General features: G+C 53.7%; 2 protein-coding genes across 6 annotated transcripts in view; one reads left to right on the top strand and one right to left on the bottom strand.

Annotated features, from left to right (window-relative positions):
• CPNE2 (copine 2) overlaps positions 1 to 14074 on the top strand; it is a 53136-nt gene extending 39062 nt beyond the window's left edge. Inside the window, exons 13-16 of the mRNA XM_079908760.1 lie at positions 1926 to 1977; positions 3365 to 3498; positions 10909 to 11145; positions 12499 to 14074. Of these exons, the coding sequence (XP_079764886.1) occupies positions 1926 to 1977; positions 3365 to 3498; positions 10909 to 11145; positions 12499 to 12606 (531 nt within the window). The 3' untranslated portion in view covers positions 12607 to 14074. The remainder of the gene's footprint in view (positions 1 to 1925; positions 1978 to 3364; positions 3499 to 10908; positions 11146 to 12498) is intronic.
• A 96-nt stretch (positions 14075 to 14170) lies between these two features.
• PSME3IP1 (proteasome activator subunit 3 interacting protein 1) overlaps positions 14171 to 20121 on the bottom strand; it is a 45786-nt gene continuing 39835 nt past the window's right edge. For all 5 annotated transcript variants that reach the window (XM_079908765.1, XM_079908763.1, XM_079908762.1 and 2 more), the window contains 2 exons: positions 14799 to 19535; positions 14171 to 14300 (listed from right to left, as the gene is read on the bottom strand). In XM_079908765.1, coding sequence (XP_079764891.1) covers positions 19318 to 19535 — 218 coding nt within the window. In that variant the 3' untranslated portion in view covers positions 14171 to 14300; positions 14799 to 19317. The remainder of the gene's footprint in view (positions 14301 to 14798; positions 19536 to 20121) is intronic.

The following is a 20121-nucleotide window of genomic DNA, read 5'->3' as shown; positions in this document are numbered from 1 at the left end:
CAACAAGGACCTCCAGCCCCCACACCTGGAGCCTGGGCTGGGGACAGGGTGAAGAGGGCCCCTGGGTAGGAACAGGGCCCAAGAGGGGCATCAGGGGAATGGCTCCATGTCAAGCACTTAGGGCTGAGGGAGCAAAGAACAGAAAAGCCCATTCCCCTGAACAGGTAGGAGTCTTCTCCTCAGGCTGCCAGGCACAGGGCAGTGATGGGGTGAATTCCTCTGCTGAGTCCTTCCCGTCTTGGCCCAGAAGGGCTCCCCAAGGTCAGCGGCCCAACCCCTTTACCAGGTTTGAGGGACCTGGGCCTCAGGTCTGTTCTTCTGTGTGGCCTCAGCACCTGACTTCCCCTCTCTGCGCCTCAGTCAGTTTACTTGTAAAATGCGGATGTCGGGCTCGGTAGGGCCTCCCAGCACCCCTCTGCAGTGTCTCGGAGCTAAAGCGTCTGCCTGGGATTTGCACCTGGACTGGAGCGCTCCTCCAGCCTCCGAGGGTGGGGGTCCCTCCCCCCTGGACATCTCTTGACCCTCCCATTTAAACTCCTCAGGGGAGGAACACCTTCTCGGGTTAGTGGGTTTATGGATTGTGAGCTCAGGAGGCAGCCTGATTTCAGTTCTAGTCCCAACTCTCCCCTTCAGTAAATGGGGGAACATTCTGGTCCATTCTGTCTTGGTTTTTACATCAGAAAAAGGGAGTAATACCAGGCCTTTGTCTGTTGGATTGTTGCAAGGAAGGAGTGAGGGGATGCTAGCAAAGCCCTGAACGTAGACTGTGGCACACAGTTCACAGGGAAGGGGCCGAGTGGGGGTTTTGACGGAGGCAGCAGGGGAGGGAGGGAGGATGGTCCTACCATCTGAGCTCTGGCCTCTCCTGAGGCCCTGGGTTCTGCAGCCACTGAAGTCTGACCCACAGTCCTGAATGGGGTCTAGTTATCAGTCCCTCTGTAGGCCAGCGGCATCCGGGAGTGTGCAGGGTCAGCCTCTGATGATGCCCCCGGGCTAGGGGCTGGGTCTGTAGGAACTGGGACAGGGCTCTCTATTCCCTGCCCTTCTGGCCCCATTATGCTTCCTGATCCCCCAGTCCAGCTGTAAGTGGGTTGTCAGCTAAGCCCCAGTTTGGCTCGCTGGCATAAGGTGGGCCCCCTTCCAAGCACTCGTGCTTATTAGTAGGGTGGGGGAAAGCACTCAAAGCCTGAAGAAGTGGAACTCTAGTTATAGCCCCACCACAGTAAAAGCAGGTGATGAGGGAGCACTCCAACTGCTCCTTGAACCCGCCACCCTCAGATGCATCTCCACCCTACTCAAGGACTCTTTCTTTCCCCCCCGGCTGCTTTGGGTCTTCGTTGCTGCCTGTGGGCTTTCTCTAGTTGCGGTGAGTGGGGACTACTCTTTGTTGCAGTGCGCATGCTTCTCGTTGCAGTGGCTTCTCTTGTTGAGCTCTAGGCGCGCGGGCTTCAGTAGTTGTGGCACGTGGGCTCAATAGTTGTGGCTTTCGGGCTCTAGAGCGCAGGCTCAGTAGTTGTGGCTCAGGGGCTTAGTTGCTCCGCGGAATGTGGGATCTTCCCGGACCAGGGCTTGAACCCGAGTCCCCTGCATTGGCAGGCGGATTCTCAACCACCGCACCACCAGGGAAGTCCCTAGGGACTCTTATAGTGGGGGCGAGGAGGCATAGACAGCCCTGACCCCCCGGAAGAGATTGGGGTGGTGTGGAAGTTTCTGTTTCTTCTGTTACTGAGGGTGGTTAGGCCTGTCTGTGGGTCAGACCCAGCAGTGGAGGTGAAAGCAGATGCAGGGGTATCAGTAGCCTTGACCTGGGGTCAGGGTGGCAAAGAGCCAGGTTCCCTCAGAGGGAGCCTTGCCTGGCAGCAGGTGGGCCTGGGCCCAGGTTTGGGCCAGGAGGCTTTCAGCTCATCATTTTCTCTGCATTTCAGGTCTCCCATGAGTTTGCCATCAACTTTAACCCCACCAACCCCTTCTGCTCAGGTGAGTGTCAAGCCCACCTGCATCTGCCCTGGGTTTACGCCAGGCCTGGCCATCTCCCTGGGCAGATGCGGGGGAGGAGTAGTGGTTTCTGTTCTTTTCTCTCCCCTCCCCTTGCACTTGCTCAGTGTGGCAGATGGGGAGAAGCTGGAATTTGGAGTCAGGTGGCCCTGGATTCAAGGCCAGCTGCTGCCCTTTTCTGGCTGTGTGACCTCGGAGAGATCACTGCACCCCACTGGGCCTCTGCCTCCTCACCTCCCTCAAGGAGGTGTGATACCAGGGTAGCTCACCTCACTGGGTGGTCAGGTGAGAATTAAGGGAAGTGCTGGCATAAAGCCCTGTGTAGACCAGGAGGAGGTGAGAGCAGCAAATTACACACCTGCCTCTCACCTCCCTTCTGCCCTCACTGGGAGCCTTGGCACCTAAGGATTGAGCATGGCCTGGGCAGGGGTGCTGGGCAAGAGGGAGGGGCAGGCAGCGTACGTGGTGTCTGTGCTCTCCCTGCCCCAGGCCTAAGAGGACTTCTGAGCCTCCCAGAGTCAGTTAAGAAACAGTGAAAGAGAAGGGGCTCCCAGGTGGGTATGGAAGAGGGTGGTTCCTGACACCATGAGAGCTTTCAGCCTAGGACTTGCCTTGGGCGTAGCATCTACCTTCCCTGGGAATCCCTGAAGCTGGGTCAGGTTTGTACTTGGAAGGGAAATGCATCAAGTCACCATGATGGGGATGATGTTGTAACTCAGAAGCCATGGGCCTCTGTTGGCTGAAAGCGTGGCCCTGTCCTCCTGCTGGGGCCTGTCTGGTTTGGAGTAGGTCTGCCGAGATGTTTTATCCAAGTTCAGATTGGTCAACCTCATCTCTGGCCAGAGGCCTTCTGGACAGGACAGCAGAGCAGGGGGGTATTCTTAGCCTTGTAACGGTGGCTATTTACAGAGCACCTACTGTCTGCAGAGCTGTGCAAGCATCTCAGTTCCCCCAGCAACCCTGAGAAGCCATAGCGTGTCCAGAATGGACCTCCAGGTGGCTCCCTGTGACCCCAAAGTAGAACCGCAGGTTCTGCCCGTGCCTTTGCTGGGAGGAGCCTGCTGGACACCCTCCTGCCAGCTTCCCGAGGGTGTAGATTACTAGTCTCCTTGACAGACAAGGAAACAGGCTTAAATAACTTCCCCCAGATCCCACAGCTAAGAAGTGGTAAAGGCAGGAATTGGAACTAAGGTCAGACTCCACGTTCAGGGCTCTTTACACCACTCTGGCCCTGCCCTCCGGAGCTTCCAGTACCACAGGGCCCAGACTGGCCACGGCAGGGGGCATTTGGGGTGGGCAGCAATTGGGATGAGAGTGGGTGCAGGGTCAGGGAGGACCTGGCTGATCCAGAGTCTTCTCCCCGAGGCAGGCGTGGACGGCATCGCCCAGGCATATTCGGCTTGCCTGCCCCACATCCGCTTCTACGGTCCCACCAATTTCTCTCCTATCGTCAACCACGTGGCCCGGTTTGCGGCCCAAGCCACGCAGCAGCAGACAGCCATGGTGAGTAGGTGATCACTGGCGTGGACGTGCAGGATAGGGCTGGCACAGGCTGGACCTTCCCTGCCAGATGGAGGTCTGTCCTTCCTACCCTACCCACCCGTGGGGCTGGCTGGCGAGCTGGATGTTCTGCCTCCCCTTGTTCTAAAATCCTAGGTGAGCCCCGGCCTCTCCACCTTAGTTTACTAGCAGGGATGGGAAGGGGGTTGAAAGCAGCTCAACTTGACTGGTTCTGGATTCCTGGAGCACAGACTCCAGGACAGACAGCAATTCCATCCGTTCGGTGCTTAGTAGGAAATAGGGGCTGTGATTAATGGGAAGTGCCTCCAGGCAGAGGGAAACCCGGAGACTGTAGTCCCTGCAGCCCTCAGGCTGACCCTCTGGGCCACCCAGTTCCCATTAGAGCAGCCGCCACCTCACGCTGAAGGGTTTGGAACCGTCTGGCCCGGGTCCGGCGCTCAGTGACGAGGCTCAAGCCTGAGGCTGCCAGGGCTGCTGTGTGGCATCTGGAATATATGGCAAACGGCCATCCTGGGCAGCTGCATCCCAGGTCCTCTCCCTGCACCTAGCTCCAGGCCCAGTGCTGGAGTCACCAAGGGTCACCTTGCCCACCTCGCCTGCCATCCACCAGCCCCTGCCCCAGGGCTACGGCCCCGAGGAGCTGAGCCAAGTCTGGGAACCCAGCACCCGGCCCTAGGGTGGTGGAGCCCGGGCTGGGACGTGGGTCCAACTCCCACCTGACCAGGCCCCCGAGCCACCGCCACAGCCTCTGCCCCTGTGTGGGCTTCCTCCTCCCCTGGAAGGAAAGGGTTGCTGCACAAGTGCTGAAGTCCTTTCCTGACTGTCCTTTTCACTCTGCCTCCAAAATACTATCCTCAACTCGCTCGCTTCCCCATTACCACGGCCACTGTCATCTCTCATTGGACACCACGGCCGTCCCCTCACCCCTCTTGCCCCTCCTATCCATGCTCCTGCTAGAGGGTCCTTTAACTGTGAACACAATCCTACCCCCTCCTGGCCTCTCCTTCCCGCAACCCCACACCCCTTCCTTTACTTGTGACCATTCCACCACTGACCTTGTTCCTATTCCTCAAAGACACCAAGCTTGTCTCCCAGCAGATCCTTTGTTCTGCCGTCTCTTCTGCTTGGAGGTTCTTCTCCTCTCTCCCTGGCTTGCTCTGTCCCATCCCTCAGTGTCCCTCAAACGCCACCTCCCTGCAGCCTTCCTTGCCCACCCACCTGAAACCTATCTCCTGCCTTCTCTGTTTATTCCCGTCTGGACTCTGATGACGGTGGCAACATTTCCTTCACATACTCCACGTTTCTGTCTACTGGGTGTCTCCCTGGTTGGCCTCTCAGCCCCACAGTGTTGTCCGTCATCTACTTGGTGGCCCATGCTGTGGCAGACGCTCGTGTTCTGGGAACGGATGGATTTAAGTTGGCCCCTTTTGTGTGCTGTGCACTGTGCGAGGAGCTGGGAAGAGGTGACTCAGCCAGGGCCTCTCTCAGAAGGAAAGGAACCTGGTCCCATTGGGACTGCCCAGAGGAGGGAGGCACCTGCTCAGTCACTGAGGTAGAGGTTGCCTTCCCGAAGATGGAGGCAAAGATAAAAGAAGGGGAGGTTATGAGAAAGAGAGGAGGACACCAGGGCCAGCCTGGGGAGGGCAGGACAGCAGTATGTGTGGTCTGTCTGGGAGGCAGCAGAGGGTCTGTGGGAAAGGGGGTCCTGGGGTCAGCCTGCCAGGGTTTGAATCCAGCCCCTGCCCATCCCTCACTGGGTGACCTGGGTAAACTTACCCTCTCTGAGCCTTGTTTGTACCATAGGAATACTAATAGGACCTACCTTAAGGAGGTGGTGTTTGTTAGGATTAAATGTGATAACACAACAGCTGGCACCCAAAGAGACCTGAGGATGAGGAAGGACAGGTGGCAGAGCATTCTGGGAAGAGCCCCCCAGGCAGAGGGGATGGCAGATGCTAGTGATGGAGGTCAGTGCATGATGTCAGACTGAAGATGGTCCTGGTCGTTTCTGCTTCAGGGAGTGTGACTTGCTCTAGTCCTGGTCTTGGTGATGGCAGCTGAGGGCCTGAGACAAGTCCCTTCCTGCCCTGAGCCTATTTCCTTTATGAACTGGGACAAGTGGGGAGGACCTGGGAGTGGTGTTTTTAAATTCCTGGGGTGCTGGGCTAGAGCTGGATGGAGGGGGCAGAGTGAGGGGTAGCCCCTCAGCTTGCACACCCTTTGGATGCCTAAGCCAGCCAGGCCATTGTCCCGCCCAGACTTATCTGCCTGAACCAGCTTTCAGAGGGATGGAAGAAAGGCCTGCATTCTTGTTTAGCCTGCATTCTTGTTTAAGGGGAAAAAAAGGGGCGGAGCAGGAATGAAGGCCAGTGTTCCTCTCAGGCTCTTTCACCTGCCAGGCAGGGGCAGGACTGGGCAGGAGATGAGGTCCTGGGGAGAAGGGGCCTGTGTCTGCTGGATCCTAGGGGAGGGGCTTGGGCCCTGGGGACCACCAGGAAGGTGTCTTTGCATTCTGGGGAACAGCTGCTGAGGGCCCTCTAGAGGGAAGAACTGGGCCCTTTCTGTGAACAAGTCCTAATCCTCACAGTACCCCAGCCGCTTTCGTCATGACCAGGTCCTCCCAACCTGAGGAGGCAGCCTTCCCTGGCTCCCTCACACTGGGGAAGCGCTGTTACCCACCCCAGCTGTGTGACTTTCGGCCAGCATCTCTGGGCTGCAGGAGGCGAGCCAGGGGTCTCTACTAGCCTCTCCTACTCTGATGTCCAAGAAGATACAGATAATTCTCTACCTCCTGCCTTTACTCCGTCCATCTCACCGTGCACTGAAGGTGGGGATGCCTCAAGGTTTGGAGGCCCATCGACCTGGTTCAGACCCCAGCTCCCACACTTCCTGACTGTGTGACCCAGAGCAGGTCGCTTATTAAGCTCTCTGAACTTCAGTTTTCTCACCTGTACAATGAGGATGATGGAACAGTACCTGCCTAATAGAAGCACTGCAAGGATTCAACCAGCTCGGCATCCAAATTGCTCAGCACAGCGCCTGGCACACAATAGCACCTAATAAACGTGAGCGGATGAATCTTCTTAGGACACCTCTTGGGCCGGCATTTGGTGATGCTGAGCCCATGTAGGCCTAAGGCAAAAGGAAATAATTTGTGCATTACCTGATGCTTTCATACAGCTGCTTGTGTGGCTTCATCCTCCCTGTCCCCCACACACGAGCATGCATGCACACCCACGCACAGGAAATCAAGAGCAGATGGTGGAAAGGCAGGCCTGTGTTCTCCCATTCATTCACGCAGCTCATCTCTACCGCGTATGTTTCTCTGCGGCACTGGGGAGACCATGATGCGCAAGCCAGAGCCTCTGCCCTTCCAGGACCTGTGGTCTTGTGGGGAGCCAGGCCAGGAACAGCAGCTGTGATGCCAGCCAATTAAAACTGTGATGACAGAATTACAGGATTATGAAGGTGGCATCTAACCCGACAGAGGGCTCAGGGCAGGCTTCCTGGAAAAGTGATGTCCAAGCTGAGACTTGGAGGATGCTTAAGAGTTAGTCTCATAAAGGGTGTGTATGTGTGTGCGTGTGCATGTGTGGAGTGTCCTGGGCAGAGGGAACAGCATAGGCAAAGGCTTGGAGGCATGGTGTGTGGTGTAACTAAGGGAAGGAGTGTGATGTAAGAGGGGTGGGTGGGGGTGGATGAGGTTGAGAAGGTAGGCCAGCTCCCACAAATGCCTTTGAAGCCAGTAAGGAATCTGGATTTTCTCTTAAGGGCAGTGGGGAGTCACTGAAAGGTATTAAGAGGTTGGGTGGTACCAGGGGACTCCTACTGTGGGGCCTCATCCTTCCCTCTGCTCTGACCCATGTGACTTGGGCCTTCCCATCCATGGCCCATTGATAGTTGGCTACCTAGGCACCTGGTGCCATAGTGGAGGGGGAACTGGGAAGCAGCCAGCACCCTGGAAATTTCCCTCCACTCCCCAAGGCCCTCAGCAGCCAACTTCTCAGAAATAAGCTAGAGATGAGTGCAGCTTCCCCGGACTCTGCCTGGAACTGTTGTGGTCAAGTCAGTTTCTTATAAATCAAATCACATGTTAAATGCATTAGGGGAAGTGGCTATTTACAGCCCTAGAAGCCTGAAGAACCTCTTGGGTAAATGCTAGAGATACTCTGTCCTTGAAATGTGTTGGAAATTTGGGGTTTGGGTTCGACCTGGCAGCAGTTGGCTGTGTTTAGGGAGCCCGCACAGGGTGCCAGGCCCCTGAGATGCAGAGGTGTGAGGGGAGGGGCTGCCCTGAGGAGCTCTAAGGGCATGGGGGGAGAGGAGTATCCAGAGAAGCCTGCCCCAAGGGGTAATCGCTGGCAGCGAAAGCAGAGCTCAGGGCTTGGGGGAGCCCTCACATCCACTCGGGATGGAGGAGTAGACGCTCAGAGAGGTCTTGGAGCTGTGGCTGGGGAGGGTACGCCAGGCAGAAGAAAGTAAACCAGGAAAGGCATGGAGGTGGGAAAGCTTGGGGTAGGGTAGACCAGGACTATGCATGGGGACAGCAGAGGCTCTTCCCACCTCCTCCTGCCTGATTCCACCCTTTTCTCCCCTTCCACAGCCCCCCCCCCCACCGCCACCTCCCCTCTGTCTTGGGGATGGGATCATGGACCCCTAGGGTTGCAGTAGACCTTAGAGGCTACTGGACAACCTCATTTTTGCCTGGGATGGGAATGAAGCCTAGGACTTGTCAGTGGCACTTCGCTTCTCCCTGCCAGGCCCCACTATTGGAGAGACAGCTACTGGCCACTGCTGCCATTGTGGAAAGAGCCCTAACTTTGGAGTTAAGGCTTGGGCTTGAATCTCAGCTGTGCCATTCCTGGCTGTGAGTCCTTGAGCAAGTCACTGAACCTCTCTCAGCCTAAGCCTGTCTCCCCAACCTCCAAAAGGAGAATCCCAGCGTGAGGATGACACGGAGCATGTGTAGTCACCACCACCGTGACTCACCTTTTCAGTTGGTGCCTACTGTTCTGCAGGAACCCAGGCCGTGGGGAAGAAGGCTCCAAGGCTGTGAGGGAGGCCTCGGCCTGCGTGCTCCAAGTCTCCTAATGTAGACACGTGGCTGGTGGAAAGGGAGAGCCAAGAGGGCCATGTGGGGAGGAGGGTGGGAGACAGCCATCGGAGCTGGAGGGGGCTTGGAGACCAGTCCCACCCCGAGTGGTGAGGCCTGTCACCCAAGGCCAAGTATTCTTTTCTGTCCTCATTGCTAGGCCTCTCAATGCCTTCTTCCCTCCTGCCAGCCTAGGTGCCCCAGAAATACAGCCATGGACTATTTTTGGTGGGATGGAAGTGGGGTTAGAGGGCCACTTAGGGAAGGGGTGCTGGCTAGAATGATGGTGGGCTACGAGGGGACAAGGGTCTGGATGAGCTTATGAGGTGCCCCTCAACCCCAGGAATGGGGACTGGCAGCAGCAGCCCTCCACTACAGGAATTCGGGCTGCCATCTCCATAGCAACAGATATCCATCCCCAGCCAAGCTTTCGGCCTCTTAAAGGTACTGTTCAGGAGGAGTTGGACTACTGCTGTCGAGGGTTGGGGGTTAGGATGGTGGCATTCGTACCTCCACATGGTTCATTCCTTTCAGGTTGTGCTTGGGGGATAGGCAGGAGAGCTAGGCATCCTCGATGGCTGAACATGTGGTCTCTGTATGTTTCCCAGGGCGCAAATGGCTTTGCTGGGTGAGAAGGTGGCCAAATGATGACTTGGGGGCTAGCTTGGTTCTGCCCTTTTTAGCTCCATGACCTTGACTAGTCTGGGTCCCCGTTTCCTCTCCTGAGAATCAGAAGGGTCAGAAGAGAAGGCAGAAGCCCCAAACAGAGAACATTAGGGCCACAAGGGCTTTTCTGTTCATCTTATGTATGGGGAAAACTGAGTTCCCCAAAAGGGGCCAGAGGATGCTAAGCACAGAGCCGAGTTGAAAATGAGGTCTTAGGCAGCTAGGAATGCTGGGGCTTCCAGTGAGATCATCCAGTGAGATTTCCTGAACTTCATTCACTCACTCCCCACCTCCAGTCTATGCTATGGCCACCTGTCACCTACACTAATTATTCATATTTTTTTCATGTAAATAATTTTATAAAGAAACTATAACCCACTCTAAGGGAAAAGTTACTTACCACTTGCCATAGAGAGTAACCGTAAAAATGAATACACCAGGCTGCAGAGTGGTGTCAAAGTCTACCTAGAGACTGCTGTCCCTGGAGCTCTGAGCTTCCTGCCTTTTCTCTCTTTTTTTAATAAGGAAGGTTAGCAAGAGGGACACATAAGCACCAAACTGAGACTGCCTCCTGGGTGCAGTTTGTAGAATTCAAAGACCACTGCAAAACCAATACCCTGGGCTTCCCTGGTGGCGTAGTGTTTGAGAATCTGCCTGCTAATGCAGGGGACACGGGTTCGAGCCCTGGTCCGGGAAGACCCCACATGCCATGGAGCAGCTGGGCCCGTGAGCCACAATTACTGAACTTGCGCATCTGGAGCCTGTGCTCTGCAACAAGAGAGGCCGCGACAGTGAGAGGCCCGCGCACCGCGATGAAGAGTGGCCCCCGCTCGCTGCAACTAGAGAAAGCTCTCGCACAGAAACGAAGACCCAACACAGCAAAAATAAATAAGTAAATAAACTCATAGCCCCAACATCTTCTTTAAAAAAAAAAAAAAAAACCAATACCCTTTCCACTGTGACTGATGCTGTGTCTGGGGTGTGCCTCCAGGTCTGCTTGTTGCCAGCAGAGTCCCACAATCCCAGAAGCACTGACCTAGATGATCTGCTTAGCTCCTGCAAGGGGTCTCTGAGGCCGGCTGTGGTAATGGGGAACGAGCAGCATCACAGGTGTTCACGTGAAGGTGGAGCAGAGAAGGGGAAGCTGCTCCCAGAGTCCACAAGCCAGAATGCATATTCCTCACCAGCCGTGGGCCTCACTCTGCCACAGATGCAGCTGTCGATTACCGAGCCAGCGTGGTCTCTCTGAGAGGTGCAGGAATTCCCACTTTGCAGACGAAGGAACTGAGGCACGGCGAGTTGAGTCAGTTGCCCAGAGTCCCACGGTGTAGCCACTGTCAGAGCCAGGCCTGGAGTCTGGGGCTCTCAAACCCCCAAGCTGGGGAGTCTGACATTACACAGGGCAGGAGGAAGAGAGCAGTTTGTGCTTCCAGCTGTGACGGAGGAGAGGCCTACAGGGCCCAAGCACTGAGAGGTGGCTGCCTAGGGAGGTGGCTAGGGTTCAGCAACAGCTCGGGGAGATGAGCCACCTTCCTCCCAGGGGTCAGAGGGTTTGGGGCGATTGGGAAAGGACGGAGGGGAAGGGTGGCCAGGGGCCGAGGGCTGTGCTGAGCGCCTGTTGACCCCCTCCACAGCAATACTTCATCCTCCTTATCATCACGGACGGTGTCATCAGCGACATGGAGGAGACGCGGCACGCCGTGGTGCAGGCCTCCAAGCTGCCCATGTCCATCATCATCGTGGGCGTGGGTAACGCCGACTTCGCTGCCATGGAGTTCCTGGACGGGGACAACCGCACGCTGCGCTCCCACACAGGGGAGGAGGCAGCTCGCGATATCGTGCAGTTCGTGCCCTTTCGAGAATTCCGCAACGTGAGTGTGGGCCCGGGCTGGGGAGGAGGCGGTTACAGGACCCCAGCAACCATAGTTAATAATCCAGAATGAAGGCACTGGGATTGTCTGCCCAATCCTAGGCTCCTCTACCCTCAGCTCTGTTGACTACGTACCTCCTGAGAGCCTACTACCCGCCTGGCACCATGCAAGGCCCTGCCCCCAGGTGAGGCCATATGACAGTTGCATGAGCACTTGCTTCAGCAAGCTGACAGAACTCAAGGGAGTAGTGCCCAGTCCAGACTGGGGCTCCAGGACAGGGGTTCCCGGAGGACCTGCCCTCTAAACCTGAATCAGAAGTCGGCGTCATCCATGCGGGGGAAAGCACTCCAGTAGAAAGAGATGAGAGTAAGGCCCAGAGGCGTGAGGGGCTTTCCAGGAAATCAAACCTCGCCAGCCGCCTCTCTTCAGGTGGAAAACAGGGCCCATCTTAGGATGGCCTCCTCTCCCTGAGGGCCGCTCTAGGAGGAACTGGTGGCCTCCCTTGCTCCTGGAGGTGGCTCTGGTCCTATCTGCAGGTGACCCAGGTCTGCTTACAAGGAGGCTGGCATTAGCTCCCTGGTTGCTGTCCTTGCAGCTGGGCCCGCAGGCAGCCCCAGAGGGATCAGTCTGTCAGATGCCAGCCTGGCGCCTAGCTTTCATTTGACCAGAGGCACACTGTATAGCCTCGGGCAAGTCCGTGACCTTTCCTCCTGGCCTCGGCTGCCTCAGCTGTAAGCCTCAGGGTGCTGTGGCTCAGGTCCTCGGAGCCAGTCCCAGCAAGAACTGGCCACTCCGATTTGTAACCACTGGTGCTCACATCTCTGCCCAGTACCCTCTGGGTTTGCCTGAGCTAGTTCAGTTCCTTCCTCTCGAACGTGAGCTTCCTGAGGACAAATGCTGGGTGTTGGCCACCCATCACTGCATGGACACTGAACGAGCTCCTGGTGTGCCCAGCCTGTGACTGGGTGCCGAGCAGTGAATCAGACAGTCACAACCCCTTAATACCAGCCAAGAAGGTGCTCAGGAAATGTTTGCCGGATGAGTAGGCCGTGCAGCTCACCTCCACCATCTCTTTCCCCCAAAAGCCTCCCATAGACACATTCATCCTGAAACGTTACTCCTAGGCACCTCGAGTGCTCAGGTAAGAGCTGCACTTAATGTGAAGGAGAGCACTGCTAAGGGTGGGATTTCAGGCCTGGGCTGGGCTGAGGAACGCTAGTTTTAGACAGCTCTGGTCCTCTGCTCTGGTTTTGTCCTCCAGGGACACCTTCTATACCAGCTCCCTGGGCATGGTGCCCCTCACCACTTCATCCAGTGATCCTTTCTCTCTCCTCTCTCCACCCTACCCTGCAGGCGGCAAAAGAGACCTTGGCGAAAGCTGTGCTGGCAGAGCTGCCCCAACAAGTTGTTCAGTATTTCAAGCATAAAAACCTGCCCCCCACCAACTCGGAGCCTGCCTGAGTGCCAGCCCCCACCCAGCAGCAGCATGCCGGCTGGGCCTCCCACCCTCCCCAGGAACATGCACGCTCACCCTGCTTCCTTGTGGGTGGCCTTTTTTTTTTTTCTTTTAAACTGATCCACATTTTTATTTTCTACAACTGGACCTCCACACCCCCAACTTCCTGCAGCCCAGCTGGGCTTCCTTTATTGGAGTCGATTGATGATACTTCCAGGCCAAACCGGCTTCCTCTCCTCCTCTCCCCACCCTTGCCACTCTTAAGTATTGAATGTACTTTGTATAATTTTAGTGGAATTGTTATTAAAGAGAATAAAATTTTTACAATCATAACTGGCTTTTTCCAAGTAACTAGCTGCAGACTCAAAGGAATGTGTCCCCCTGGTGCATGCTGTGTGGTAGCCTGCACCTAATTCCTACTCTGTTTTTTAATACTGTGATCGTGTTCTACTTGTTATACTCAGGGTAATAAAGGAGTTTCAGATGTCCCTGTGTCAGCTCCTTCCTCAGCTGGGACCTGATGGGCTCACTGATCTGGGAAAGGAAACATGAAAACCCCTTCCCCCCAGCAAGCCTGTGAAATTGGTATAATCACCTCTACTTGGGGACATGCATTCCACACAAACAGTAATGCAGCTGTTAAACTGGCACAGAATTTGGCACATCATACTTGCTCAATAAATATCTGTGGGGCAATGAAATGCACGGTCCCTCCCCAGCCTTCTAGGCCCCAGCAGAGCCCATGCTGGCCCAGCCAACAGCACACGGTGCCCCACCCTTCTTCCTCGTGGTCCACGCTGTCTTATGTACCCCACTCCACCACAGCAGTGGCAGTCGCTGCCACCCATGTGCTCCTCCTGCAGGTCTCTCAGGCACTGGAGTACACCCTGTGGTCTGCAGCATGTGAAAGCCTCTTTGGCTTTAGGATGCTAAACAGGGCTGCTTCTGTCCCTGCTGCAGCAGCCGTTGGTTTCTATCACACACCCCACCCTGGGCTTGGGCCCAACCTCACGAAACCAGCTAGGTGACGCATCTCTGAAACCCCAGCCGTCTGGCCTGTTCCCTTCTCTCCTCCAAAGAACACATCTTTCTCTTTTGTCTACTTCCTCCTTAGAGCTCCAGTCAGCCCCTTTGCCACAGGCTCATGTGCAACCAACAACTCACATTCATATTAATAAGCACATTACAGGCATAATCTTGAACCTTTCCACCAGCCCCTGCCTGTGACCATTTCAGAGATGAGGAAACAAGCAGAGAGGCTAACTGAATCTATTAGAGGCAGAGCCAGAACTCAGCTCCATGTCTGGCCAACTCCACAGAGCCCACACTTGTTCCACTGCACTGAATGTCTTCCCGTGACTATGGGGGAGTCTTCTGCTCAACCTGCTGCTGACTTTGTCCTTCCCCTCCAATGAAACTGGGCAGTCAGACATCTCGACCTACTCTCCCAGGTCAGCAATTCTTACCAGTGGTCTGCTAGACCTGGCTGGTGCGCCAGGGAAGTTCCTAGTTCCAGGTGCCTGGTAAGCTCAGGAGTCGGTGTTTATCTGGTGGGAGCAAGCGAGGGACATCTGTATCCTAGGCTTCCAATCCTCTTCTGATTCCGTGGCCACCAAAAGCCAGCTGAAATATCCTCGAGGGACACCTTCACTTCTGAGAGGGCTGCAGGACTGCAGGGAGCCGTGATTTCCTCAGGGACCTTTGGGAAATCACAGCACAGAAGCCCAGAGGCCAGCTCGGCACTGTGGGTAGAAACCCAGGACCAGCGCATCTGCCTCCTCTGGTTCACACCCAGCCCTTGCTCAGGATAGCTGCAAGACTGCGTGATGGTTGAAATAACACGTGACTGCTTCCTTTACCCTCCCGTTTCGTAGCTGAAGTGTCTAGCTGGATGTCAGATCCAGGGAAGTTTGTATCCAACTCAGCCTGGGGGAATCTGTCAAGTTCTGATCGACCAGAGGCCTCTATAGTGGAACAGCCTTCTCCTCCCAGCCCCACATCCCCTCCTTAGCCCCTCAGGGGATGGGTGTATTGGGGCGACACCTGATGCAGACCTCTCCCTTACACCCCCCCATGGGAATAATTTACCAGATTGGTGAAGCTATGGAGACTGACATCTACTGGGCCGGGTTAAGGTAGACTCCCTGCCTTGCATCAGGGCCCATCATAAATGCTCCAACTCCTATGGACCACCTACCTCAGTGTGGTGCCGGCAGCCCCCACTTCACAGCTGCATGAGGGAGCAGACCCAGCCATCTTTCTTCCCCCTTCTCTGCCTGAGGTTGGGTGGATCAGTCAAACAAGCCTTCTACTCCCAGCTGGTTTGAGTTCACCAGGGAAAGGAATGTCCTGAACTCCTGACCAGGCAAACCACCACTTAAAAAACAAACCAAGATAAGTTAAATCCTGGGGATGTAATGTGCAGCATGGTGACTATAGTTAATAATAGCAGATTGTATATTTGAAAGTTGCTGAGTAGATCTCAAAAATTTTCATAAGAAAATATGTTTTGGTAACTATGTGTGGTGATGGATCATTTCACAATATATACAATTATTTAATAATTACATTGTACACCTGAAACTAACGTTATATGTCAACTATTTCAATAAAAACAAACCAAGCCTTGGTGCTGCTATTTGGTTCTTGCACATGGACAGTAGGATGAAAAGTGAACTTGGAAATCTGACTAAAAGGCTCCTTTACCCGTGAATCACCTCCACTGAGGCGTGGGCACCGGCATTTGTTTTAAAGTTTCATTGAAACCACAGAAAACCCGACTTAGAAATAAAGGCTCAAATTAAAATTCTGGTTCTGATACTTACCTGTGTGACCTTGGGCAAGTCAGTGAATCACTGTGAATTTCGGTTTCCTCTATAAAATGTAGAGAAGGGCTGTTTCACAGGACTTTTTTTCAGGATGAAAGACACTACAGTCTGCAAACATCTCAAACAGTGCCTGGCTCGTCCATAGTGGGCCCTCAGTAAATGCTCACCGATAAACAAACCGACATAAGGGATAATGATGTGCATGACCATGTCTGAAACAGTGAGGTAGATGCCCAGCTGATGGCTAAAGCTCACAGTGGAGGTTGTCTCTGGGTTGTGCTGCCCACGGCTCTGTGAAACTGATGCTGGGCCACCTTCTGCCTATTAGTGCTATGACGCTCCCTCTTTCCCTAAACCATTGCTGCAGCAGGTAAGGGAGCAAAATATCAGCCCTTGCCAGCATCACTAAGGCATAAATGGGCAACTGGCTTCTTGTCTTCAACACTATGAAAGTGTTGCCAAGATCTAGCCTCCCACCAAGCAGAACTTGCATTCCATACTGTTACGTGTAAGTGGGCTGGGCACGCCAAGAAATTAAGAAAGATCCAAGTCCAAGTGATGGTGCACTGCCGCTGAGCTCTCTCTCCTTTTTGTTTTTCTGGAGGGGCTTAAGACGACAGCTGAGCTACATACCCACGGTTAGGACACCCGAGCCAAGGAACTGGGTGTGCCTGAGCAATTAACATTTAGCTAAGAGGGAAGCACACAGCAGAAGCTGGTGGTTGGAGCTCTGATGACCAGATCCAACCCGTCATCATGTCAGTGTTCTACCTGCAACTGAGAAATGCCAGTAGGATGGATAAACCTGCCATAAACACCACAGAAGCTCTAGACGATCTACCCAGAAATGGGGGAGGCTGAGGGTAACAGTACTAATGAGGATGGTTACCATTTTCTGAGCATCAGATACCACATCAAATAGCTCTTATAGATCCTCTTTCACCCTCACTAGGAAGTTGGTGTCCTGATTCCTATCTACTGAGGAGGAAACAGAGGCCTGGAGAGGTTAAGGACTTTGCCCAAGTGATCCAGCTAGTAAATGTCTGGCTCCAAGCTCATAGCCACTGTGGTGTAGCCACAGAAGGGGGAACCGAGTTGAGATTCCTGAGAGGTAGCCAGAAGGGAAGAACCCACGAGATAGAAAGAAATGAGGACCCAAGAGACTAGCCTAAACCACTCCTAGTTAGGGGCTTTCAGTCTAGAATGCTCCTGAAAAAGTCTAGAATGCCTTCCCAACTCTGTGTTTGAGAAGCCAGCTTTCTCTCCTCCTGGGTCTGGGCCCAGGGAAGGCAGACATAAACAGGTCACCAGCCAGCTCTGTGGGTCCAGTCACATTGCCCTCCCTGCTTTTTATAGATGGAAAAACAGATGCTGTGGATTTCATGCTCCCTTCCTCCCCACCCAGGTGGGTGACAGGGCCAAAGGTAGATGCTAGCAGGAAGTGCTTGAGAGAGAGGCCGTGGTATGACACAAGCTAGATAATCCAGATAGAGCTGGCAATAGGATTCCTCAGAGACAAGCTTTCTCCCTCACATGGTTCAAAGTTGTAAGAAGACTACCACTCAGGACAACGCAAGCAGGTTTTAAGAAACCACCCCAAACCTTGTTTTTATCCCTTATTACCTAGTTATAAAATCCCAATTATCTATTAAGGCAGGAGAGCTGCATCTTGTGATTTAAAGCAGTGTTTCCTTCCATCCCAGGTTTTCCTATTCTTCTTTGGGTTTGAAACACACAGTCTACACTAGATGTTTTCCAAGGTGACTTCTTCTACTGGGAGACCAGACTTCCTCCACTGGGAGACCTGCTTTGCTGTTCATGGTTTCTACAGAACCTGTGCCTCAGCTCTAGGGCTCTCTGCTAACAGGTACAGTGAAAGATGAAATGATCACTGGTGATTCTCAACTTTTTCTGAGATACCAAGAGCAGAAATCTCAGTCTGATGAGTCTCAACCTCCTTGACACAATCTAGCTGTTACAGTAGATGGGGACGGAGGTGGGAGCACAAGATCCCGTATAAGAAAAGCAAGATCTTATTCTCTGACAGGTTTATTAGCTTTCAAATTAATATAGGTTTTTAATCCCTGCAACCCTTTGTCAACTTCTCCCAACATCGACAGAGGCAATGAGGTATAGTAATGGCCTCTTAAAAGTCAAACCAGCGACTTCCCTGGCGGCCCAGTTGTTAAGACTCTGCGCTCCCACTGCAGGGGGCATGAGTTCGATCCCTGGGGTCAGGGAACTAAGATCCCGCATGCTGTATGGTGCGGCCAAAAGAAACCCAAAAGTCAAACCACATAAAGATGGTGACTTTGGTTCCTCGGTCTGCCTCCTGAAATGATCTGACGTTGCTCTGGGTACGGGCTGTAATAGCAACAGCACAATTGCAGAACAACGAAGTAGAGGAGCAGAAGGTGCCTACACAGTTTTACCTCAACGTCTTGTTTGTAAGGATGGAGCTGATGTGCCTGTACTGACAGTCAGGAACAATTAGCACAGAGTAGCTCTGAAAAGGAAAAAGAATTCACAAGCCATTGGTTATGGGTGAAGGGAAGTCACCATCTGCCAGCGGGCACCAGAGTGTCACTGCTTTGGGAGGGAAAAGGAGTGGGTTTGGAGGAGATCCAGGGGCCTCTGTGCCCACGTTAAAACTGAGTAGCTTCTCTGCCTGCCAGCATCACAGTGTCAACACATTCTGTGTGTGTCTCTCCGTCTCACACCCAAGGAAGTAGAAACAATTGACGTAGGAACCCAGCGGAAGAAAGAACCGTACAGGCTCACTCTTCTGAAGCAGGGGAGCCTACAGCTTTTTGTTGTTGTTAAAAGCTCATGGCCTACCTCTGTCCTCAGGGCCTCCACACCTTGTTTCCCCCTGCCCTTCCCTGCCTCCCTTTAGGGGATGGAGGTGGAGCAGCATGTCTGGGTCTTGGCTGCTCTGTATGGGAAGGGAAGAGCAGGAAGGGCAGCAGGTCAAAGCAGAGGAAAGGACAAGCGTAGCACCTTTAGTCTAGAAGCAGCTTCCATAGTTAGAGGCCACAACTAGAAATGTAGCCAACAGAGAGGGGCCTCAACAGGTTAGAGCCAGAATATGCAGGTGGGTCCCCCTGGCTTGCCATATTAGAATTCCAGGAGCTGCCAGAAATAAGTCACCTCATCCACACACCTACCAGCACTTCTGATCTCTGGCTACAACAAAATAAGGCCTATGTTTGTTTCTCTAAGGTTTAGAGTCTTAAATGGGATTAGGTGGAGGGAGATGGAATAGCCAAGGGTAAGGGAAAACTTCACAATGAACCATGAGTGTTAAGTGACACCCCCTGCAGATGTAGTTTAGAACCTTTACTTAGTCACACAACATCAATAGGTTAGTTCCAGGGCAGTGCGCCATTCCATCACCTGGGACCTTCTCTCCCCCCTGCACACTCCACAACACAGTATAGTCAAACGGCGCCTTCGTCTAGAATAGAATGTTTTAAATGATACCTGTTCAATAACTGTCCTTGCTTCTTTGTGGCGTTGGGAAAGGAAAAAAAAAAGAAACAAAAAACAAGAAAGCAACAGAACCCAAACCCTTTGCAAGCCGCTTGGTACCTATCTTCCCAGGGCATTCTTAGTGGAATTTCTGCTGGGCCCTGACCTCTGCCCTACTACAACAGTGAGGACAGAGGCTGTGGGACAGCTTTGGGCATCCATACTGGAGTAGAAAGAGAAAACAAACACAAGTCGGGCCGCAAGTGGATTCTGGCACATTTTTAGATGAGGTTAAAAATGTCACGGTGTGCACAGGGAGCAGGCAAAGGACTTTTCTGTGGGAGGTAATGCCTGTAGGCAGAATAAACTGTCCAGTCTATTCTTGGGGAGGAGCTCCCTGCAGTAAGAACAGAGGAACTAGGGGGCCTCGAGGAAGGTGTTGGTTCGGAAGATGGAGGAGACGATCTTGCCAGTGGCGTTGATGGTGCCTTCGCTGTCTGAGCTGGACTCAGAGTCGCTGCTCCCAGAGTAGGCACCCAAACCTGGGAGGATGCCGATACAGACGGCAGCGGAGGGGCAGTGGATGGAGGGACCACTCAGAGATGTGCTTCCAAGAGACACGCAGGAAGGGGCTTCTGCAAAAAAGGAGGCAGGACTGTTACTTCATCACCCTTTTCCAAAGGTGATGGTGTGCTTTCCATGTGTAGAGGGCTTTATGTTGGAAGCCTCAAAACAACCCTATGTAGTCAACACTATCGCCATCCTCATTTTTTTTTTTTTTTTTTTTTGCGGTACGCGGGCCTCTCACTGCTCTGGCCTCTCCCGTTGTGGAACACAGGCTCCGGACACGCAGGCTTAGCGGCCATGGCTCACGGGCCCAGCCGCTCCGGGGCACGTGGGATCTTCCCAGACCGGGGCACGAACCCGTGTCCCCTGCATGGGCAGGCGGACTCTCAACCACTGTGCCATCAGGGAAGCCCTGCCATCCTCATATTAATGTTCCTCGTTTACAACTGAGAAAACTGAAGCCACAGCAGAGAACATTTTAAGACCATGCAGAATATCACCAAGTAGCTGGGGCTCTTTTTGCCCCAGGAAACCCAGAGTCACAGCAGCACCTCCATGCAGAAAGCCTCAACCTAGAAAACACAGGACTTGAAGGTTAGAGGAAAAGTTAAGAACTCTCCTCCACCCCTTTTTCTTCCCTGTTTCCAGCCTCAT

Source organism: Stenella coeruleoalba (genome assembly GCF_951394435.1).
Source record: "Stenella coeruleoalba genome assembly, chromosome: 20".
Classification (NCBI taxonomy): domain Eukaryota; kingdom Metazoa; phylum Chordata; class Mammalia; order Artiodactyla; family Delphinidae; genus Stenella; species Stenella coeruleoalba.
Note: the sequence above shows the minus strand (reverse complement) of the source record. Positions and strands in the feature narration are given on the sequence as shown.